General features: G+C 44.2%; 1 protein-coding gene across 2 annotated transcripts in view; it reads left to right on the top strand.

Moving 5' to 3' along the window:
• The window catches only part of LOC308114414 (glypican-5-like), a 130,616-nt gene extending 106,513 nt beyond the window's left edge, over positions 1 to 24,103 (top strand). For both annotated transcript variants that reach the window (XM_080471283.1, XM_080471282.1), the window contains one exon: positions 22,469 to 24,103. In XM_080471283.1, coding sequence (XP_080327409.1) covers positions 22,469 to 22,662 — 194 coding nt within the window. In that variant the 3' untranslated portion in view covers positions 22,663 to 24,103. The remainder of the gene's footprint in view (positions 1 to 22,468) is intronic.
• Positions 24,104 to 25,156: the final 1,053 nt, after the last annotated feature.

The raw sequence follows: 25,156 nt of genomic DNA, 5'->3' as shown, positions 1-25,156 counted from the left end.
GGAGGTTCATCACATCCTGCGACAACACGCCGCTCCGCCGCAGCGTGTATGCCGATCTGAGGTAGGGGGGGGTTGCTGTGTCATCTTTGATGGCGCCCATTTGATCTCCTCTCGACTTTCCACATTAATCCTGCCTAATTTCCGCGGTTTGTTTTCTTCCCACACCGTCGCACAGAAGTGTGTCTTATTTGCATGTCGGCAGTCCAGAGGAACACAATAGAACAAAAAAAAGAAAAACTACAAACATGTTGTTGTAGACGATTCTCATTACACACACGGAGGCAGGGAGGCAAGCATACAGGCAGTAGAAAGAGGGGAAAGGCCCGGAGATGAGATCCCCTCTGAGTAAGCTGAGCCGGGCGGCTGAAATGCCAGATGCTGATTCAGCAGTTTGCTCACATGTAACTCGTCCCATGTTGACTCTCTGCAAATCGAATGCTCACAAGCTCACCGTGCACAATCTGGACATAAGGTCACTCTTTAGTTTTGGTCTGAAACTGCTTTAATTGGTAATAAGTCATATTATTGTCGATGTAACTTTAACCGACTGTTAGAAAAAAGAAAACTGCACGTCTTCATTTTGTCATATTATTGACAGTAACGCAGTCAAATCTCTTTGTTGGTCAAATATATTCTAAATCTGGAGTGTCAAGGTTCCGCATACAGTCCCATTTCTTCTTGAGTGTGCCGGACCGGTGAAATTGTACCATAAGAACCTTTTCTTTGTTTTGACTCGGAGTATTTGTGATGAAAATGTCTACCGTACTTTCTGGACTATAAGCTGCTGCTCTATTCACCCAGCGGCTTAAACAATGATTTAATGAGTTTAATTTATGAATTTTTACGGGTTTCCTGTTTTCTTTTTTTTTCTTTATGAATATCTGTTGGTGCGGCGTATATTCAGGTGCGCTATATAGTCTGGAAATTACAGTATATTTATGTCTAAAATGACTAAAATCTCAACATAAAGCCGATTTTAATCAAACCTTCCGGTGCAAAATACAGTGAAATGTCTATAAAACTTCCATAGCTGTTTCATTATGAGCGTTTTTACAAACTCACCCTGACAGCATGAATTTGAGTAAAAACTTGTTTTTAAAAAACCTTTTTCCTTAAAATCTTTACAATTTTCTTGGTGTTTTAGCCGGATTGGAGCCTCTTGCAGGCCAGTTTTGGTCCACGAGCCTCATGTTTGACACCCCTGCTCCAACATCATCGATTTAAATATTCATTACTTGATATAAAACCTCACAAGCACCACATTTGTCACTTCTGTGTCGTCCCTCACGTAACGTGTTCACATAACATACTGCTGATTGTGCGAAAACCAGCTGCATCAGTGGAATATAGAAACATGAATTCAGGTATTTCTAATCAGTGTTTTTCCTTTGATAAGTTGCACATCGATGTTGCGTTGCCTCACAGCAGGTTGTGCTACTTGGAATTCTCCAGTGGGGACTTGACATGTTCTCCCAGTGCCAGCTTCATGCGGCAAATCAGCAACGTGTGCGTGCGTGCGTGTGCGTGCGTGCGTGTGTGTGTGTGTGTGTGTGTTGGCCCTGTGACGGACTGGCAGCCCGTCCAGGCTGCAGCCTGTAAATCTCCCTGACTGAGCCGGGATGGCGTCCAACCACCAGCGAAGCTCACTGACAAAAAGTGGGAAGAGAAGACGAATGAAAAGACGCCAGCAGCTTGTTTGATAATCAAATTCTTTTTTTAATGCAACATAAACCACACTTGACACTTTGCCAACTGACTACTTCACTTGAAGCAATAGTGAAATATAATTAGGAAATATCCTCCCATGAATAACTGAAATAGCATCGTTTGTTAGCTGTGATTCGTGTGTTGTTGTTGTTTTACTTCCCGTGCATCTGCTGTTCACGAAATCGACATTTCAGTAAGAGCAGTTTGTTGATTTTGTTGTTTTTAGTCATTTTCCGTTCATTTCTGTGCTTTTGACTTCATCAGTTGCTCATAGTTAAGACTGTTTATAGCAAGCGTGCAAGTTTTCCGTTTATACTTAAAGTGCATGGAGACACAATGAAGTAATTATAATGATCATCTTTACCATTTTCTTGGCGTTTTGGTTGGATTGGAGCCTCTTGCGGGCCTTATATTTGACACTCCTGTCTCACGATTTGTCAAAATGTGAATGTTAGCCAGAGCTAGATCAATTCAACAGTGATTACATAATGTAGCCCTGAGGTACTCCTTCTCGCTGGGCATTTGTTTGGCGTTTCCGTGTGGCTGTGGCAGAGCTCCCGAGGTCCGTGTTAAAAAGGGGCATGACCGCCCACCGTTGTGCCGAGAGAGACTTCATTACCGAGCTAATGAACGGGGCTAATCTGCACGGAACAGACGCTCGCTCTCTGTCATCGTTCAGATGTGATGGGAGTCTTGCAGGGCAGATATGTTTCAGGCTTCCTGCTGGACGTAACTTCACATTTATGAATGCAAACGAAAGCGGTTTCTACACACATGAGAGCATAATGTCACTTATTATTTTAATAAAAGAAGGTCCGTGGGCTAAAAACGCCAAACCGCCAAGCAAATTATGAAACTTTCAAAGAAAACATAGATTTTTTATTTTTTTTTAATTTAAAATTCTGAAGAGTAGCAATGAAACACTGAGACCCGAGCTGAGTTATCAGTGATGCTGACCTGAAAACAACCTGGTTGCTTTCAAACTATTCTCCAAGCTATGCTGTTTGTAAAAACACCCATAATGCAACAACTATAGAAGTTTTTTACGACGTTTCACTGCATCATTAAAATTGTCCATGTTGAGATTGTACAAATTCTTAGTAGGGTTTTTTTATAAACATTTTCTTACCGTATGCTCTGCATCACAACAAAGAAAAAACTGCAAAGTTTAAATTTAAAGTTTATTATTGCATATTATGCAAAATTCACTTGAAGACAGTCTGTCCTCTCTGTCCCTGGCTTGTTTCAGGTTTTAAAAAAGTGTGTTGCTCCAACCAGCCAATCAGAAATCAACCCTATATAGTGTCATCGGGGGTTTAGCCAATCCCAATCAAGGTCGGCCCTCCCTTTGACTCCTCCCACAATTAGGCAGCTCTGCTCTGGCACATGGCGCCACGAGAGGAAGTACTTCCTCCTCTTCCCAAGATGGGCATGTGTGGACGGAGCCAGTCCAGCTCACACAGACACAGCAGATTCTGAATGCAGCTCCTATGATCCAATATTCAAATGGGGGAAAATCCATAAACTTTGAATAAAACGTTTCTGGACCAACCAGAGCAAGTGGAAGAGTTGAACTGCTGGAGGATATGACTCCTTTAAATGTCACTTTTTTTCCACACGCGTCATCCCAGCTGAAGGAAAGTCTGATTGCATGATGTAACGTCTGTTTGATCGCCGTTCAGATTTTTGCCCGGAGACATGCGGACGCGCTGTGTGTGCCAGCTCAACAAGGCCCGGTCGTGTACAAAGCGCCGCCGCCATGAACGGGAGAATAAATCAGCCGATCTTTAATGGACCATATTATCTGTGGCCCCTGCAGCTATGAGAGCCTCCTCTGTGGTCCACTTTGTTGCGTGGCCATGGCTTATTAACTGCATTAGCCCGGGAACACTTAGCGCCGCTTCTTCCAAAGGAGCTATTCATTTGTAGACTGCTCATTAACGGATTAATCTCTGAAATGCCCACATAAGACCGTTATCTCTCCATTAGGAAAAGACGGGGAAAATACCAAATGTCTGTGCATCAAAAGGTAAAACAGTAACTTATCTGTCTGTCTGAATCAAGCCTCAGTGTCTTTGTGTCTGAATCGGCAAAGTCTTTGCAAGTTGTCGAGTTGTCGTGAAATCTTGTGGACAGAACAAAATAAGAAAAAAGGAGAAACACACACACACATTCCCACAGGTTCACCTTTTATATCTGCAGATTGAAAGTCTGTTGTTGTCTGTGAGGAGTCATAAAGAAGAAAATGAGGGGAAAGCAGGTAATCCATCCCCGTCTCTCCACCAGAGGAGGAGAAGTAAATGCATGGCTAAACACTTCCTGTGATTGACCCGGAGGGATGAGCCGCAAAGAGGAAGGGAAAAAAAAAAAACCAGAAGTGTTGAATCGTAGAGCCTCGAATTCTCTATTGGTAACAAACACCATCTGCTAGAAGAACCAGTGAGCTCATCGCCAAGGTGCAAGAGACCGCCGGCGTCTTTTCACACACTCCGCAGCTCGGTAGCTAAATCTGTCTGACACCGGGCCGTCGGCAGTCATTGTTTTGCTTTGCCATAATGTCAGGGAAGATAATTATTGAAACATGACGAGACGGAGAGATTTAAGACTTCATGTCGTCCCTCCTTCAGTGCTTTCACACCAGAAGAAACAGGCTGTGTTTTAGATGTGTGCGTTAACCTGAGCCCCGGGGGATTCAGACTTCAAGTCAAATTTGAGGTTGTTTGTTTAGATATTTTTTGTTAAATGAATAAATACACTTGAGATACACCGATACCACTTTTTTTTAAAGGATGAGTACTAATCTTTAGCTACTTGCTGATACCGAGTACCGATACAAGTATGAATGAAATGCCATAAAAAACAATATGCGAAGGCTATGCGTTGCCACAATCCGCCTCCACACAGCCTCTGCACTGACGTTACGCACTCCTCCAAAAGCCTTGAGGCCAATTCATTCATACTCTCTGCTTTCATGTTGGTCCATGTGATTTAATATCGTCATCCACTCTGTGCATAAGGGTCTGTGATCGACTGCATGGACTAAACTGGTCCGTGCATTTGCAACGAACAATCCCCGTCTGTACAATCACAGTTTAAGAGAATATGAAGATAGCCCGATAGATCAGAAGTCCTCACGTGAAATTCTTTAGGGAAGGAGAATGCCACCATATCGTTATATTATGGAAGGCGTACTGACGTGAAACTTGAAATGTAATATGAATGGAACCGCGTGGACATCAGAGGTCTGCGCGCGGAGTCCAAAGCCGACTGCGGATGCACAATACAGAAAGAATGGAAGAGCTCCAGTCTACAGTGCGTAGCATCTATCTACACACTGTAGACGTTAGTCATCGATGTAGCATCGCTGGTGTGTGAGCCCTGATAATCTTTAGCATGTAGCATGTAGCACGATTTGGCGCAACTGGATCCACTGAGCAGCTGAACTAACGAATGACATCGGGCTAACGCTGCTAATTGATTAAGTTGCTGCTGTTGTACGAACGACCTTTGTCCTCTTCTTCATATTTCGACGGAACATAATTTAGTCTTATTTTCATTCTCGTCAATTTTAAAGAATCTCCAAATCGCGAGCATCGCTGGGCGACGTTAGGTAATACTCGCTGGTTGTATCGGACCAATACCTGACACTGGTATCGGTGCATCCCTAAAATGCACCGACTAAGTGCCTTTTTAATATGTTGTCGTCTTCCTGTTAATGTGTGTGTTTAAGCTTCACTGTCCGAAATGCATGGAGACGTCTGTGACTTTGACACTGTGGTTCACCTTCGACATGTCCGCCCGCTGCAGTTATTGGGTTGTTACTGTGTTTGTACCTGAATGTCAGAGGCATAAAGTGAACTTATCTTTAAAGCCTCTAAGGCCATAAAGGTGTGCAGCAGCTGTCGGCGCTCGCAGGCGAACGGCATTCCTGACGTGGACGGCTGCTCGGGCGGGATAAGCCCAACCCACACCGGCGTTAGCGAGATTACACCAGATCGACCCCCGAGCCCCGTTCAGGCTGCTGTTGCTCCAGACTCAGCACGCTCCTGCTTTTCATGTCAGGGAAAAGCAAGACGGCGGAGGAGAGCGGAGATTATGAGCCGAGTTGGAGGACTCGAGGTCGCCGCTGAAGGTGAAGGGGAAAGATAAAGGTCTCAAACTGTGAAAACAATCGAAGGGAGAAGATGGAGAGCTGTGATCCAATCTAACGTGAGAGATGAGGGTTACGAGGGTGGACATGGGATTTGGTGCTGGATGGAGAGAGCTGATCCGAGCCTCCATCTTCCCGTCCTGGCCTCTTGGGACTGGCGTGTGTCGGGTCTGGCTGGCTGGCTGGCCGGCAGATGTCCCGGTGCGGATATTACCAGTATGACTGCCATTTCCCCTCGGCCTTTCATCTGGAGCTCAAGGGGCTGAGCGAGAGCTCCGCGGGGCCGAGTGGGCTCGTAGGAGGAGGAACAGGAGGATCAGAACCGGCTTTGACTGGGCAGGAAGACGTTCTGGTTTCACGGTGGACGTGGGAGGAGTGAGTCACGTTTCCACTGAGATACGGAGAGTCGGATGCTTCTTGTGTCGCACACTGAGCGTTGCAAGATTTTAAAGTTCTATTGTGAAACGGACAAAAATTTGCTATGTCACTCGGTAGAGCGGCAGACCTTCGCCAACGCCACATTTGTTTGTGGAACCGAGTTAGCATCACTAGCATGATAGCCATTAGCTCATATCGATGCTAACTAGCCCGTCAGGTAGCTACATCACTGTGTGAAACACTGAGCAGGGAGCGTCTCCATGGCAACAGACGCTGATCTCCTTTGATCTCTCTCATCTGCTTTGTATGGGACTTTCTTTTGCAATTTTGGGGGATTTATTCGGAAACAGTTAACCACTAACTTCCAAAATAAGGTAATAAATCACAGTGTTCAATAAGGAGAAGGTCTTGAAAGGAACTATGGTAATGGAAATAAAGCACCTTAAGAATCATTTGTGCTCAGACTTAAGTTGACTTGAGTTTTGCTCAACAAGAGATTTTTCTTGATATAAATAAAATATATATTTTTTTCCACACACATTTATGAGCGACACTTTTTCTTTCCAAGTCATCGTCTCAAACTCCTGAATCATACATACCACTTCAGTCCATGAGTAAACACAAACATTTTATTAGTTCACAATCATTTTCTTCCACTGGGAAACACTAGTTATGTGAGTTAATAATGTAAAAATGACCCAAAATGTTAACAATTGTGGCCATTTTAGATGTACTAAAGCCTATAAAAAATGTAAATTTTCTTCGAGGATTTCTCCCCGAGGGCCGGTCAACCAGAGCTAAAGGGTCTCATGATGCCCACGGCTGATCTAAACTAACCCACAAGCTGTCTGCCTTCCTGGTATATTATAATTCAGTCATTATCGCCCCTCCTCAGTCATATTCAAGTGTCCTTTTGTGTTCAGACAATCCTCCACCTCTGCTTTCTGCCACCGTACCCTGGCATAATCTGGCCGGTAGTTTTTATAGAGCTTTGAGAGCATATTAGCTGGAAAGGCTCCCTGGGTGCCCGGTCATCAGAGGAGAATGGTTCTCATTAGCCAGCATCATCATTTCCTTGCTGAACAGTATCTGTTAGGCCTTTATGACCGAGTCTCTCCAGCACACCTTCGGGAGCCTGCGAGAGGAAACACCAGAAAATCCACCGCCATCCATCTAAATTAGTCCAAATTGTACGTGGATTCCAGCATTTAATGGCATTTATATATATATATATATATATATATACTGAAGGCCACATAAAAGCCTTAACTGGAGCACCAGAAGGAATTCTTATTCACCAATATAAGAAAAAGTCCTTACAACTCGCCGTAAACGGCCTTTTAAAGATGGTGTCCAGACTCGTGAAGGGCTTTTTATTGAAAGTTAGAATTCTATTAGATGTACTTCCAGGTTTTGCTGTGTACAAGACGCTTCCCTCCTCCTCAGTCTGGCTTAGGCCACAGTTAAACAACGTGTTGTTTCGTTGCATTTTGGATGTCCGTTTACACGCTAACCTTGCTCAGAGTCTTTCTGAAAACACTCGGGCTCAGTGGAAACTCTAATACTGGTCATGCGCACCAGTAAATAGTTGTTCTGCACATGCTCAGTAGAAGGACAATAACCTGGGAGTTTGTAGTTTTATAGTTGACAATCACTTTTATAACAATCCAACTTCATTGTCCATACAAATGTCTGTGTTCTCCCATTGTTAATGTTTATAGCGTATTTTCCTCTGCGTGTATTTGTGTGTGTGTGGTTTCATTTAAAAAAAAAAAAAAAAAAACAGCTCTCACTAGTGGCCCAACATGAAAACTACGTAGTACTGTTGTTTCCTTGTAACCGCAAAAGTTTGCTGGAATAAAATACCCAAAGAAACGTTACTGTTTAAACATGTTTTCAAAATTTTGCCATGTAAATACAAAAGGTTTTCCAAAAACGCAAAAAAAAACTCAATTCATTTTCACTTGAAATTTTTTCATGTAATCAGGGTCTTCAATTACCATAAATTCTACACTATAAGCCGCAGTTTTTTTCACAGGTTTTGAACCCTGTTTTTTAAACAGTGACACGGCTAATTTATGGCTTTTTAACGAGGTTCAAGTCACCGATACATGGGTGATGTGTTTAGTTTTTTGTTTTGTTTTTTAAATTCGGTAGGTGTGGCTTATATGCAGGTGCTCCCAATAGTCTGGAAATTACGGTAATCTTTTCTTATGCCATTGGGGCCAAATTTAAGATTTGATTCCTGATCAATTTATGGAAATATTCTGTTCCCTAACAGACAAATTGAGCTTTTCGTAATGCCGTTGAGGCTGGAACAGGGATTGGATGGAGGAAGGGTGGAGGTGTGTGGCAGGACTTGACCCCACCACCACCCCCACCCCCTGTCTTCCCTTGCCTGGAGCTCCACTTTGGCTACCAACACACACAGAAACTGACATTCCTGCTGTAACGCAGCACTGAGCAAATAAAGGCAGGCATTCCACTGATATTGAAAAATACAGTTGAGGGATAAGAGGGGATGAGTATGATCCTCTTCGTCTCATCTCGACCCGGTATGCGGGGGGAAATACCAACTTAGGTGAGGGCAGAAGGAAAGAAAGCACTTTGCTTGGGATTTTCCCTCTGCAGAGGCCGAGAGAGGTGATTCTATAGCGAAGTGAAAAGTGGCCAAACTTTTTATTTTAAAGCTAAATCGGTGTGTCTGTTTGAGACGTATTAGGGTTGCGTGGGTGGTTAGATAATGGCCGCAAGTCCATTTTTGTATTGACGACCTGCAGTGCAGGTCCCTGTGTGTAAGCATTAATGTACGTTTATGCACCGAAGAGACACTCATGCAAGACAAGTCGCTTCATTAAAGGCCGTTCTTATTGACCACTGCTGAGAGCAACAAAGGCCTTCTGCTCTGTCCATAACTAATGTGGCAATTAGAGCTGAACCTGGAGCAGACCGTCAGTCCTGGGGGGGGAGGGGGGGGGTACGTCGACCTCTCACTGATTCAGCTGATTACAGATTAGATCCGAAGGCCCCCTGATGGTGCACTTAGCACACAAACACACACACTCACACACTTCCAAGTAATTTGATTCCAAAACTGCAGTCTGTTACGCAAGCGATAGTTTACATCAAAGCGTCGGACTCGCCCGCCAAATCAAACATTCATAACATCGCGGCAACTGTTTTTTTTTTTTTCTTTCTTACCCACTTCAGATTTCTGCAAACACTTTGAAGTTGAGAGGCCAAGTATCACTTAAATCGCTTTAATTCAGAGGAGCTTTCTCGCGTGTGCCGACTGAAGGCTGCGCTTTACGCTCCGCGAGCGCTGCCGCCGCCGCCGCCACCGCTGCTCTACAGATCGCGGCTTAATGGCGGTTTGCGCTCGCTGACACCAGATTGTCCCCACGATGACTTAGTGTCACTTCAACGTCGCCAAAAAGTTCCACCTTGTGAGCTGTTTTTAAAAAGTTGCACTTTCAGCAGCTCTGAGCACCGTTGTCGTGTGAACGGACACGCAACAAAAGAACATTGTCACGTGAACGTTGTCGTGTCCTCACACAACTTCAATTCAACTTTATTTTTCCGTACGCGGCGCCAAATACAAGACAGTCATTCCAGGTCGCTTTTCCAGAGGAAAACCCAGCAAGTGCGTTCAGTTTTTATTATTGAACATTCGGAATCGCCCTGTAATTTCCTCCTCCGGTCTAAAATCAACAAACCTGCACTGACATCTTGAATCGATTTGAATATTACTTACTGCAGGTCAGTTAACTGTATTCTGACACAGAAGTTGACAAAGCGTTTGAATTATTGATTTTTATCCAATGATACGTCGACGGGAACAATTCCCCAGATCCCTGCCTGGATATAATATCATTTGTTTGTTGGTTCTTTTTCTTGATGCATAAACACAAACAGCCGAAGTGGAAGTCACGTGTCGCGTTTACGTGAAACGGTTTGGCCTTGAAGAAGCTCGGCGACAGAAAGCATTCATCCCGTCCCGCTCTGCGCCGGCTGTCTCGGTTCTGGCGGAGGAACGTTGCGTCAGTGACGGCGTCTCCTGAGCGGCGGCGGCGCCGCCTGATGGTAATGGATGGCGACGGAGTGTGTGCACGCATGTGTGAGAGAGTGAAAGGGAGAGAGAGAGAGAGAGAAACGAATGTGAGTTTATTTCCTGCGTCCTTCACGCTCTTCTGTCGACAAGGACGACCTGACACCTGCCAGCGCAATGAAGCATCTGGTGTTTGAGAGCACGCAGGTGTAGTGTGTGTGTGTGTGTGTGTGTGTGTGTGTGCGTGCGTGCGTGCGTGCGTGCGTGCGTGCGTGCGTGCGTGCGTGCGTGCGTGCGTGCGTGCGTGTGTGTGTGAGGAGCGGTATTAAGCTTTTGACTACCCTTTCCAAACGACTTTCCTACTAGGGATCCCCCCGTCCTGACCAGTGATGCTGGTAACACGTTAATTAGTAATGTGTTACTCTCATATCACCACTTTAAAATCTAACTTGTTACTATTTCCAAACCAGTAATCAGATTAACGTTACTTATCCAAGTCCCTGTGCGATACTATTGTAGTGTTACTATTGTAGCGTAATCTAACTTAGTTACTTTTATAAACAAGTAATCGGTAATGGGTTTTTTTTCCACTCAGCCCTTTTCAAAGGAGTAACTAGTCATCGGTGATCGGATTACTTTTTCGTGGTAACTGTGGCAACAGTGGTCCTGACGTTCTGTCACATTGAGTGGTGGAGGTCACTGTCCTCCCAGGGTCCTGTGTGTGTGTGTGTGTGTGTGTGTGTGTGTGTGTGTGTGTGTGTGTGTGTGTGTGTGTGTGTGTGTGTGTGTGTGTGTGTGTGTGTGTGTGTGTGTGTGTGTGTGTGTGTGTGTGTGTGTGTGTGTGTGTGTGTGTGTGTGTGTGTGTGTGTGTGTGTGTGTGTGTGTGTGTGTGTGTGTGTGTGTGTGTGTGAGAAGAGTGTAAATTTCAATCTCGCCAAGAAGCTTAACAGCCCAGTACAGCCAAGAGTGGCGCTGGATGAATTCCACCGCGCTGAGCCCCGCTCAGGAGTTGCTGCGCCTGTTGCTAGGTTAGCCGGTGGCTAAGACGTGTGCATCCCACTGGTGCCCCAACGTTCTGAACCCTTTAACCCTTTGCAGACACCCTCCCGCGCCGGTTCGGGTGTTGTCGTCCATGTTGGGCGATGGGAGCTCGTGTTTCAGTCACTTGGACAACAGAAGGGGGAGATTAGTCTGACGGGGGTTAGAAGCTCCGGCCCGACGTGCCGCCACATAAAGAGAAAGTCTTTTGACAAAAACAGGCCCAGAGATGGATGGCCAGTAATGAACTGTGTGAATTCACACACCCCCGCCCCCTTTCCCCTGCATCCTCAGTCCTCAGCCCTCTTTCTGAGAAAGCCGTGTGTGAAAAGAGATAAGAAAACGCTGTGTGAATGCGAGGCGGTGAAAGAGAGGCCTCGGGGACCGCGGTGACCCTCCGAGGTTTAGCATTCCGCGGCTGTTACAACAACAGTCAGGATGCTCACGATCCGTTGTCGCCAGGAGCCGCGGCGGGTGTTTCACCGCCGTCCGAAGGTCCGACCGTCAGCAGACTCACAGCTTCGATGTGGAAAACTCGTTTATACTTCACAGTGTTTTGTTGGCTCAACGTGCAATAATGTTGTGAGCGAGGATTAACAGAAGTAGCTTAAGGGATCGTTGATATGGTATGTGGGGACAACATGTACAACATGTACTCTGTTGAAAGTCCATTGTATGTACTTTCCAGTAGGGATGCCCCAATTCAAGTATCGGGCCCGGGTGCATGAGTACTCTGCTGCTGAAGATTCTATGAACTTTACCTCTGTTGTACATGAAAACAGTTGGAGAGTTACAGAGCTTTGACATACAGTTACTATTTACTAAACTCCTGTGTACCTCCCTCTGTGTAATGATTGACGACAGCACAATTGTCCTTGATGTTTACCGCTCAGGGTTTATTAAACTCCATAAACGCCAAAAGCCTACAGTAAGAACTACTGACACACAACAAATGCATGAGCAATTAAATTACTTAATACTTAACAACTAAACAATTACAAATTGCAAATAAACTCTTACTAATAATGCCCATGAAATCTCATTTTAACCTTAATTTATGCTATTCTAACACTTCTATACAATAAAATGGCTTGTATACTCTTATTTACAGAATAAGTTGGCTGTTATTATAGCCCTTATTTTAGCCCACTTTAGCCCTTTAACTTACTTTTAACAACACATTAAATAAATCTCTTGACTATATACACATGACATGAAGCCTTTTACAAGTGTATTTACAACAGAAATATTTTTAACTTATGCCTTTACATGCACTTGTAGCCACATTAGCACCGCTAGTATTAGCGCAGCTAGCATAGCACTGTTAGCATGTCAGGATAACGACAACAAAAACGGCAATATACTGACCTCATTGGCTGCATTACACAAACAAACTTAAGTTGGTCTTAAGTTTCTATAAAACGCTTTCAAACTTATAAACAGATATATTTTGGTGGGTCCACCTATTAAATGTGTCCTCCCGGAAACGACTGTTGACAGTTCCGCCTCGGATAGTGCTGTCTTTTGGGGGTAGGAACCAAAATTTAATGGTGTGACAAAATGAATAATGCACTGCTGACGTGATGAAGTTAGATTCTGTTTACTGGAATGGGACATGAATCTACACGTGGATCTGCAGCTGAAATTCCGATTTTAAAGCATCTTCCTCCAACTCGTCAAACTCAGTGAACGATGATGATCAGTGACGGCGCCGGCAGCTCAGCCGATGTGTTCCAGCAACACTCCAGTAAAGTGTTTTTGCTGACAGAGACAAAATAAATTACTTTCCTCAGACTCGTGTTATATTTTTAGCAACTAGTAGAATAGCCTTCTTAAGGAAGAAACCAAAAACAGTAATCAACTGCTAATTTCTGTTTACGTGTACAACACCGGCTTTAAGTAGAGAAAGTTTAGTCTACAAATGAAGCACGTTAAAAACCTGTTTGGCGATTCTCCTCTTTCGTCAGGAGAGACGGAGGGAAGGATTGACGGCAGGTGGCGAAGGTCACCCATCAGTTTTACTAATGTACAAATCATTTTTTACTCACTTTCACAGAAAGTCAATGAGCTGGTGCCCTTGTTTTAAGGAGTAAATGGATTTTACATGAAGATCGGACTTTACTGCGAATAAGGATTGGAGTAGAAAATAAACCTTGTCGTATTATTTCAGTAATGACCTGTGTTGTTTCTGATTCATTCTCAGTGAGAATACTGAGATAATCTCATTACTGTCCCTGATTCGGACGGCGTGTCGTGTGCCAGAGTACGTCTACCATGAGCGTAAATCTTTTGTGCATACTTACGTTTATGTGTCTGCCTGTTCGAGCGGTAAAATCTGTGTCGGAGGTTATTTCTGGTAATGAAACGTCTGCAGATCCTTGTTGGTACCGAGACCTTCCAACCGCTTTACAACAACCCCCCACCCCCCGCGCATCACTTCCTCTCATCACGCACCGAGCAGAGAGAAGAGCTGCAAGGGCAAAGCGGAGGTGTGAGGAAACAATGAGAATGAACGGGTGGAGGCAAGTTATTGACCCCCTCTCTTCCCCAAACACCACCACCCCCCACCCATCGACCCTCCTCCTGCACTGGCTCGATGAGCCATACCTCAAGCCTCCACCTTCTCCCAGGCAGACGAGTGAAAACTCATAATAAACAGGTTAAAGTCCTCTATTTATTATAAATGTAACTTGAGTAAAGTGGCATCACAGCCTGTAAATAGACTGACTCACGGCCCACCCAGCGAGGATTCGTTTTCAGGTAAACATGGAAAAATTTGTACAGAAATGTCAAGTTTACAAGGCAATGTTTTGAAAACGAGTACATCCAAACAGCAGAAATACTGAAAACGATGTAGTTGTCTTATTGGGCCACTAGTGGGTGCTGTTGTTTGTTTTTGTAATGAAACCACACACACATGCAGCAGAGAACGATGGGCTCTATACATTAACAACGGGAGAACACGGACGTTCTAGTGGACAGACCACCAGGGTGGATTGTTATTACAGTGACTGTCAAAATAAAAGCCCCAGGAGAATATGGACCGGGAGTCATGACACCACGGAGGAAACATTGTTCTTGTTGTCTCTACTGAGCATGTGCAGAACAAATAGTTACTATGGCCGTGGTGCACATGCACGGTCGCAGCGTTTTCAAAAAGTTGTGTTTTTCCTCATTTCCACGAAGACCGAGTCGGAGTTACAGCTTTTTCGAAAAGTTCCAGTTTCCATTTCTACCTGAATACACCATGTAAACGCGGCCTGATGTTCCTGCGGCATCGCACCTTGTTCTCCTTGTCTGATACATGAAACGGAAAAATGGATTTCACTCCACCGCTTCGGCAGTCGCCAAATTTCCAGAGCTAAGTTATTGGATTCCTCCCTTGATAGTCTCTTTTCTCTGTTAGGGAATTAGAACTCCCCTGCGCGAGTCTCCGCAGCCAAACACTGAGGAAAACATGGACTGCAGCTTATCAGCTGAAGGCAGAAAGAAAATAGTTTGAGAGCTGTTTTCTGTTTGTGGAAATATTCTGTGAAGCAAGAGGAACACGGACGGACAGGGAAAGAGGGAGAGATGTGCTGAGAAACAAGAAAGCTATGCCCATAAGCATTTCTGTCCCTCAGACTGGTTTCCAAAGAAATGTTGAGTTGTTGCTCGCAGACTCTGGTCTGCTTCTCCTCTGCACCTTCGTCCTCCCCCCTCGTCCTCGCCGCCGCCGCCACCGCCCGGCTTGTTTCAGGCAGCTGTTGCGCCTCTGTGGCCGGAGGGGAAACACCCAGGCTGCCCATCTGGGGAGGCGGTCGTGGCAAAAAGACACGACAAACCACTTCTCACACGTTTGGCCAACAGAAAGGTCAACAAGGCCGACCCACCAGGCCCAGAGCGACGGAGCTGATGGGAGCGTTTTATGTCTAATGATGGTTCTCAGGACTAATGACTTGTGAAATGTGGCGGTGATTTCTGGAATACATTTGAGGTTTTTGTAGCACCAAGCACAAAAGGGAGAAGCGGGCTTATGATACTCAGGGAAGATCTCAATATCTTAACTCTACAATGACTAAAATTATATTCATTTATTTAGATTTCACGGCAATAGAATTTCCAAACAATGCAAAATGGATCATTTAGCTTTTTCTAGGTTTGAATTCTTTGTTTACTCATGTTACACATGTGTGATGTTTTTATTAAGTTATTATATTTTATTTATGCTTTTACTATTAATGGTCTGAAACCTGTGACTGTGGAGCTCTTCACCTCCTCTATAGCGACAAAATTATGCGTTGATAAACAGCTTTTTTTTTTATATTTATTGGATTTTCACAACATATCGTCTTTAAAAAGCCTCAATATTTACTGAGTTTCATTCAACATGGACAACACATGTTTTACCGACCGTATTTCCCGGATTATAAGTCACATCTGAGTTGCAGCTAAGAAAAAATTGATCATGGAAGAGGAAAGAAAACACATAGAAGTCGCACGCTAATAGCAGACAGTTTAATTTTAACATCCCCAGATGTAACCGCACAATTAATACGCCATCTGACACCATCTGTAGATCTTCTCTAGTCTCTTAAAGTCTCTCTGAACTTTTATAATTTCATAAAAAATTTTGAATTTCTCGATTTTGGGAGACATTTTCTTGCCTTGTCAGTGAAAAACGGTAATAGAGGTTTTTTCTGTGTTACTGTAGCAGTTTTCTGTTGTCACATGGTGACATCTAGTGGTCACAGATGATATATATGGTATATTTTCTATATTAGTTACGTGACAAGCTGAATTCCCCCCCCCCCCCCCCAAAAAAAAGATTGTATGTGATAATGACTCAAATATCTACGGACGACTCGAAACGGTACTTAAATTACCCCCAAAAATCTTTAAAAAATTTTGGGAAAAAAATAACATTTACTTGTATAGGTAAAAGAGGAAAACAGCAGGAAGGTCTAAAAGACCTAGAATAGCGGACATTGCCATTTATAGATGTTTTTAGTTGATGTTTATGCAGTTTTTTTGTGAATAACAATCATTTATACAACTTTTGGAACCGTGTTGTCGCCATTTTGAAGGTTTGGTGTGTTCTGAAGATGAAGATGATTTTTATTCAGTGGAGAGTTGGTAAAAACCTTCGGTCGTGACCCGGATCTACTAGTTTGGCTCATGTGAGGAACACACGCTGAATCCTGTCTGCTTGCGTCGAGATCGGTTGTTATAACGCCGGAACTCTGACATGGAAGTTAGATCGACTTACAAAGTGGAACCGGGCCCATTCTCCTTCCCTCGATAATTCAGTTTCACGTCGAGCTTGACAGATGACAGCTACCACAACACACACACACACACACACACACACACACACACACACACACACACACACACACACGCAACACAATCATTTATCCACACACTTCCCAGGCATTAAATTCCAAGGTCCTGTTTCCCTCCGTCGCCGTCTGTTATGAAACTTTTTACAGCTGAAATCACATTTGTCTTTGACTGACGGAGAACAAACCGTGTCGACCCTTCGCTGTTGATCTTCCGGGAGAAGAAGCTCGCCTGCCGTGCCGCCGCGCGGCCTTGAAGTCGCCGTGAGCTGATTGATTCCATTTGTTCCGATACGAGTGACGACAGATATTCATCCTTCTTGCACCGAAAACGCTAAAACCAACACTTTTCGTCTTCTTTCACTCCCTCGTCTTGCTCATTGTCTCTCCTCTCCCCCCTCCAACTGTATCAGGGGGAATTTTCACCTGATCCAGATTATGAAGCATCTTAATCTTATAACTTTATCTCATTATGGCAAAAACGTCACATTAACTCATACACTTGCTCTCCTATTCATGGTACCCTGGCCAAAGAAGAACCACCAAAGTACCTGGGATCAGGTAGTGGAAAAGTGTGCCTCGAGTCGAGTCGGGCCGAGGAGGTACTAAAAAGCGCCATTATTGCGCATATTCACAAATCAACCGCTTACTACTGAGAAGGTAATTACATTGGAGGATTACACGTTTGCTCACTCGGTCCTTAAAACCAGAAATATGACAGCGCAATGCCACGCATTCTGGAATACCTGCTTCCTATGAAGGAGAGACTTTGAAGCAGTTGGCAGCTCATTTATTTACGTGGTAATTGGTCGCTCTGGCAGAGCCGCGCTCCATTAATTAGCCAGTCGCTTGGCCTGCAGCAGAGCAGCATCAGTGTTGTGTTGGCCCACTCAGACGCTGTTTTCTGACTTCCCCCTGATGAGATGCAGCCCATTTCCATTGAAACAATAACAGCAATCTGATTTGGGATAAATGATGTCTTTGTCTATTGTCTACTGGAACAACACAAACCACTGGCACGAGAATCGCTCCTCTCTCCAGAGCCTTGCCCGGCCCTGCGAACATGTGCACGCTAACAAACCCCCGAGCAGAGTCAGGGATGGGTCGATGTTTAATCCCGGCGTGACAAAAGACTGTATTTTTAGAAAAAGAGAATCTCATGGAATAACAGCTGCTGAAGAGATGTGATTTTTACATACGACGTGCAATAGCGTTGTTTATTTTGGTTTTTTTCTATTTTTGTTTTAGAATAATTGAAAATCACAGTTTTCATATTGGGCCACTAGTGGGTGCTGTTTCTTTTGTTGTTTAGTTTTTTTTGCCTCATTTTTGTATTTCCATTTCTGGAAAGTTTCACTTTTACATTTTGAAAACGATGTGTGGTTACATGGAAACGGCAGAAATGCTGAAAATCATTTTTATGTTGGGCCACTAGTGGGCGCTGTAGGTCAGTTATGTAATGAAAGTACACACATATGCAGCAGAGAACAATATACTAGAACATTTAACAACGGGAGAACACAGACATTCGAGTGGACCGACAACCAAGGTAGATTGTTTCTACGGTGACTGTCAAAATAAAAGCACCAAGTCCTGGTAGAATATGGACTGGGAGTCATGACGGAGGAAACATTGTTCTGATTAGTGCGACGTCTGTAGTGAGCATGTGCAGTATGTATGTTCTTTATTTTATTGCTATTAATTTTATTGTGGTTTTACTATTAAGTACTTTGTAACCCAGATTCGACAAATTATTTTGAAAAATAATTTTTACTTGGGTTGGAGCAGGAACGTTTCTTAAATTTGATGATTTGCCAGTTTTCTGTTTGTTTTGTTTTTTCCTATAAGTGCCATCTTGGTAGCCGTTCTCATAAAGTTGTGTTTTTGGTGGCTCCGAGCAACGCCGTTTAAACGGACCCCAAAACGCAAAGGCAAGTTTAGCGCTTTCAGCGTACGAACGAGATCTTCATAATCCCTCTGTGCTGCAATCAGCTCCTCACTTTCATGCGAGTGTGATAAGTGGCGGCTCGTCACACACCTGGATGTCAGGTTGGGTGACAGCCGAGTCGCCTCGCAGGAAACGCTGCCACTCTGTTCGATTAGACACGTGACGGATCAGTTTAACTCCACAGCAGGAGGAATCGCTGAAAACTGTGTGGCTGTGACAGTTTGAGGAAACGTCTGTCACAGAGTCCCTGGACCGCCGCTCTGCTAAGCGGCGCAGCTCTGCGAGAGTGTTGAGATCACGACACTAGAAACTCCACATGTCAACGCAAAAAATCTAAACATAATCTGTGTTGCCACAGTTACCTTGAAAAGGTTGTCCTATTACCGATTACTGGTTACTCCTTTAAAACTAACTCAGTAACTTTACTGATTTCTTTGTTTTTAAAAGTAACTATTTAAAAGTTACTTTTTAGTTACTTTCAGCAGCTGCCAACAACACCCTCCACCGTCTCAAAATTAAAATAACAACCAATTTTACCAAATCTCCGTTCTGAGCCCTGCCTGACCTCCTGCTGAGAATATTTAACCTTTGACCTTCTTTCTCTGTTGTATTTATATCCGATTTTTACTATTACTGGTATTTATTTAGCCGGTAATGTAGTTGTAGTCTGTTGTTGCACTACTATTTATTTATCTATTTGCACTGCCTGCTCTGTGCGACCTTTTAATTGCCCCCCCGGAGAACAAATAAAGTCATTTGTTGATTGAAAAAAGGGGCGGGGCTTCCTGCCAATACATCTTTTTCCTCAGGAAAATTACCAAAGTAGTGTAACATCTCTGCAGTTGTGTTGTTGCTGTAGTGATAAAGTTTAGTGATGATGTTTGTTGGTTCCAATTCTTTTGTGTCACCTTAACTCACCTTGAGAGCGAGTTGGCCTGTGATTGGCTGAGAGTGGAGAAGGGGGAAACCAGAAACTGGTCCTGCTGGACGCTACAATAGTAACACACAGCGACTTGGATAAGTAACTTTAATCTGATTACTTGTTTGGACATAGTAACGCGTTAAATTAGTTATTATTGGAAAAAAGTGGTCATATGAGAGTAGCGCGTTACTAATTAACGCTTTACCGGCATCACAGAACATCACTGAACATAACAGAAAGGCCCGGACTCAAACCGGGGACCCTGTTGCTGTGAGACGAGAGTGCTAACCACTGCAGCCCAGTATTACCAGGAGACGCTGCGGTGGTACGGCTACAGGAGTGTGAGCGGTGCACCTGTGGTAATCTGCCTCTGATTCGCTGACATACTGAACAGCGCCGGTTGGACTGAGCCTGGAAGCCGTGAAGAGGAGAGTCGGTAACGAGCAGGAGGAAAGCAGTTCCTGTCACTTTCGACACGCCAACAGGCTGTCACCACCCGGAGGGGGGGGGGGTGACGACACACCGGAGGAGTTCAGGAAAACTGAGAAATCAAGGCTTTGTGTGCCTTGAAACCTGAGAGGTCTTTTGTTTTGTCAAATATCAGCTCGGATATAATTCTTAACTGACGGAGAATCACAGGCAAACGTCTCTTATTGTGACATTGCAGCTTCTCTTCTCCACGATAATCCAGTGCGTGAAGAAGCACAGCAGCGTCGTGTTCAGATTATTGGCTCAGGTTGTGCTGTCGCTGCACAGAGTGAGAACATTTAACAAATATACTGCATTTATTCACGGATCCATCCATCTTCTGTGAAATGTTGCCTGACAGCCCGTCCGGAGCCAATAATCTCAACTTAAACGTTCCTTCACGAACTCGTTCACCATGAAGCTGCGGCGTCACAATAAGTGCCTGTGATTTTGAGTCCAGGTAAGAAGGTTGATTTAGCTGTTCGCAGCTCTTCTACAGCTATCAGGAGAAACACAGTTTGTGTGAAGAGTCGCACGAGATGTCGGTCACAGCTGTTTTTGGAAAGTCGGAGTTCGTCTGAAATGGAGAAAATAAATGTCTCACCTCAATAAATGAATTGTAGGAGGAGTGTGACTCGCTCCTCGTCACTCGTCTTCAGGAGGTTGATGGAAAGATGCTTCCTGCTAACGTCAGGCCCGACGCTTCATTACAAAGGAAGTGGCAACAAAACCGAGGTCTTTGTGATTCGTAGAGCTGAAGCTGAATTTAACAACTTTCACACCAGCTCCAGTCACTGAATACGCAACTTTTTGGAAATGCCTCCGTGAAGACGGCGGAAGATGGCGGAAACGCAGACCCTCGCCAACGCCACATTTGTTTGCAGAACCGAGAACCGGAGCCGTTAGCTCACATCAATGCTAACTAGCTAGGTCAGGTAACAACATCACTGTGTGAAACACTGAGCAGGGAGCGTCTCCATGGCAACAGACGCTGATCTCCTCCATGAGGTGCCTCTCCCATCCACCTTGTATGGGACATTTTTGGGCAGTTATTTGGGATTTATTATGAAAGTGTTACTCGTTAACGTCCTAAAGTCTGATCGGTTCGTCCGTGGATGATGATAAATCATCCCTGAAGATTTCATGCAGTTCGGGTAAATAGTTTATAGATACACACAGACAAAAACTTTTCTCCAACATCCGTTGGTGAACGTAACAAACAGCAGCACCCACTAGTGGCCCGACGTGCTCACTACATTGTTTTCATGTTTCCACGGAAACAGACCTCGTTTTCAAAACATTGCTGTATAAATGTGCAACTTTTCTGAAACAAAAACGCAACAATACGTTTTCACTGGAAACGTTGTCATGTAAACGACGCCTTAAGGCATTTTATATTTCTTTTTTACCATGTTTGCCTTATATTTTAGTTTAGCTCGTTTAAACCTGGAGCCATCATAGTAGCCAGCCATGCGAACTTCTTTCTGCTCCTGATATCTGAAGAACATTTGCAAACACTTAAATTTATCAATATTTTTTTCTTGCAAATCAACAATCGTCCTTTTAACAGATTTCTTCAGAGTAGCGACACGACACTGAGACCTGAGCTGAGATATCGGTGACGCTGCCGTGAAAGATAGTAAACTAGCATTAGCCTCAAAGCCGCGCTGTCAGGGGGAATTTGTAAAACACCCACAATGCAACAGTTCTGGACAGTTCACTGTATTTTGCACCTGAAGGTTTCAGTAAAATGTTAATTGTTATTAGTAATTGTTTGTTTTTTGCAAAGAATCATGACATTTTCTGCACCACAACAAAGAAAAAGGTTACAGTTTAAATCTAAAGGTTATTATCGTTTGCCGGTTCAGTCCGCTCATAACAAAACTGGTCTGTATGTTTCCCCTGAAATAAACTCTTTGACACCAGCGATCTAATAAACTACCTCATTATTTTCGGTAAATTGAGATAACATGCTATTATATCAGAATGAGAAGAAGTCAAACGTGATAGTTTCTAATTCCTTCCTATTAATGCCTCATCCAGGTAATATTGCTACTGCACAGTTACAGCTGCACCCTTCGAGGCAATATAATTATATGCGATTGTAATGGTGTATGGTACAGTATGTAATTTAAGATTTGATGGCGGTAGCTGAACAAAGACACGGCGGCACGGCGAAGGCAGTTGTGGAAATGTTTAGAGCCCTCGAGAAAGTAAATGATGGGGGGGTTTGGATGTGGGCGACCACAGAAAGGCCTCTTCTGGTGCGCACATGAACTCACTTTAACTGTAACAGACATAATCATACATCATTTTTATGTCTGACTGTTTCTGATAACTGTTGGAACGAAGTGTAGGAAACAGTGATTGGAGGATGACGAGCCCCTGGTACACGTTCTCCAGGCCCAAAGGACTCGGAGCATTACGGCAGATTATCCTGATTACAGTGGAGACCTCAAGCTATTTGTCTTGTTTTTCCCTCTTTCAGTGCATAAAGACGTCTCCAGCGAAGAACAGCCGAACGGGAGGAAGCTGGGAGGCGAAGGCCCTCACGAGAACCCGTCGAAGCCGCCGTCGGTCAAGGTGATCGGCGGCTCGCCGCGCGCCGCTGCCGCCGCCGCCGCCACCTGGAGCCTGGCGCTGCTGTTTGCCGGACTTTGCGGGCAGTGGATCCTGTTCTGATGTGGTCGGAATCACCGACCGTCCCCCGTAGGGCCCCGGCACGTAAACACTCCGATCACAAACACACACATCGCTCACCGAACGACTGACTTTGATCGCCGACGGACGGGTTTTTGAAGAGGAGGGGGAGCAAAGTGGACGAGCGTCCATTACAGGAACTTCAACTTCTCGCAGCGTCGTCGATGTGGACGGTTTGCACGAGACGATTCCGTTTTCGGGGTTGGACTTCGTGTGTGCACGCAGCCCTGCTGACGCCTCGCCTCGCCTCGCCTCGCCTCGCCTTGCATCGCTCACAGGAACACAGAATGGGACTGCATCGCTCCAACTTTACTTAAAAAAAAAACCTCTTACACTCACTTACACGCATTTTTGCATTTACCAGAACAGCTGTCGTTCTTTTTCTTTTTCTTTTCTTTTTTCTGCTGCTGCTGGTTTTACTTATCCTCTCAAGCTCCAAACCTCATCACAGAGCTGCACCATTCGCCAGCCAGGCAGAAGAAATCGGCCTCATTTGAAATCTCGACTCATTTCTTTCCCGAGGATTAAGGAATGCATGATGGACTGATAGATCAGTCGCGGGTGCCTGGCCCCCAGAACAGCAGATTTGATATCCTCTAATGACTGTGTACCTTGGCGGGGATTAGATCGTAATGAGTTCACAGGTACAGCGCAGGCTCACAGGCACGGCTGAACATATTGTGCAGATAAATTAGGTGTGTATAGTATGTAACTGTATATAAGGTGGAAAGACTTGATGAAGTGTACGAGGTCCTGATAAGAAGCTGCCTGATGAGTATTTCCTTTTTGTTTAGCTATGAATGCTCGTCGGCGCCACACCTCATAGAATTGCGATACAAAACAAAGCAGGAATGTGCATTAATTGTCATATGAAGACGATCTAAATGGACAGTCTTTCAACAGTTGGACAAAAAAAAAGTCTGTACATTGTTGATTTCACTAATGTTGATGGTGCATCTGGATTTAGAGTGTTTGCTCGTTGAATTGCACATTAATGCATGTACGGTGGAGTTATCAGGACGTTTAGGATGGATTTGGTCCCCGAAAGTCATTAATATTAAATAATCTACCCATAGTTTTTCATAAACGACATAATTCCCTCATTAAATGATGGTTAAGAATTAGAAAACTGTTTTAAGTTCGTAACACACCAAAAACGAAAATGAACCTCATATTTAACATCGGCATTGTTTTGGTTCCTCTTCTCGAACGATGTCACACATTTCAGACTGAACAGGATGAAACTAAAATAAGCTTCTGTGTGTTGAAAGTGATTCCAAGAGAGGATACTGCATAAGGTACAAACAAACACAAAACTCATTTATTTCTGCTTCATCTTCCTCTTTTTTTTTTCCCACGTGTGGATTATCTCTGCAGCTCGGCGGAGTGTCTGTGTGAAAGATGAACGTGTGGTCAGATGCACAAAAAAAAAAACAGCGGCCCGATCAAAGCTACACACATACAGCATCCAAGCTAAATATTCTTTTTATATATATATATATATATATATATATATATATATATAATATATCCATACATACAATCTCACATTGTCTCCCTGCACTCGATACAGGACTTGTGCAGTTTAAAGGTGTCATACTGTATTTTGTGTTGTTTTCTTTTTCCCTTCCTGTACGGTTTATTCCAGATTGCACCGACTGATCACTTACGGCCCTATACCGTCTCCGCATGTGTATAAATGTACATATTTTACATCACTCGTCATTTGTTTTGTGTTTCATTCTGTGTCTTTTTTGTTTCACTGCGATACGGTGTCGGTGAGTTCTGGTGCACATACCGACGGCCTTTGGTTGTTATGACTCATTAGTTGGGAGGTCTGTCCTTGATGGACACACATTATTCCTGTCAGAGCACAACAAGCACAACATCTGCTTGTTCTGTTGGCCAGTTAGATGATTTATCTAACTAGAGCTACACTCGGTAGAGCGGCAGACCTTCGCCAACGCCACATTTGTTTGCGGAACCGAGTTAGCATCACTAGCATGATAGCCATTAGCTCATATCGATGCTAACTAGCCCGTCAGGTAGCTACATCACTGTGTGAAACACTGAGCAGGGAGCGTCTCCATGGCAACAGACGCTGATCTCCTTTGATCGCCTCCATGAGTTGCCTCCCTCATCCGCTTTGGATGAGACTTTTTTTTGCAGTTTTTTGGGATTCATTCGTAAACAGTTTGCAGTGAAGAAAATTCAGTCCATATACATATATATATATATTTTTTGATCCTAAAGGCTGCAGACCTGAGATCTCGAGGAAGCAGAAGTGGAGCGTTTCACTGCCGCTGCTGCACTGAGTTATGAGGGCACGAGCAGGGTAAGCCGTCTCCGTCTGACCTTCTCTATTTGCATCGAGGAAGCCTCCTGCTAAACATATCGCTCTGTGTTTGCACCAGGAATAGAGGCGAGGGCGCGTGTGAGAGAGCGCAGGAGACGTGAATAGGTTTGGCAGCGGTCA

Source organism: Lipophrys pholis (genome assembly GCF_963383615.2).
Source record: "Lipophrys pholis genome assembly, chromosome: 1".
NCBI classification, from domain to species: domain Eukaryota; kingdom Metazoa; phylum Chordata; class Actinopteri; order Blenniiformes; family Blenniidae; genus Lipophrys; species Lipophrys pholis.
This window is presented reverse-complemented; position numbering and strand designations above follow the sequence as displayed.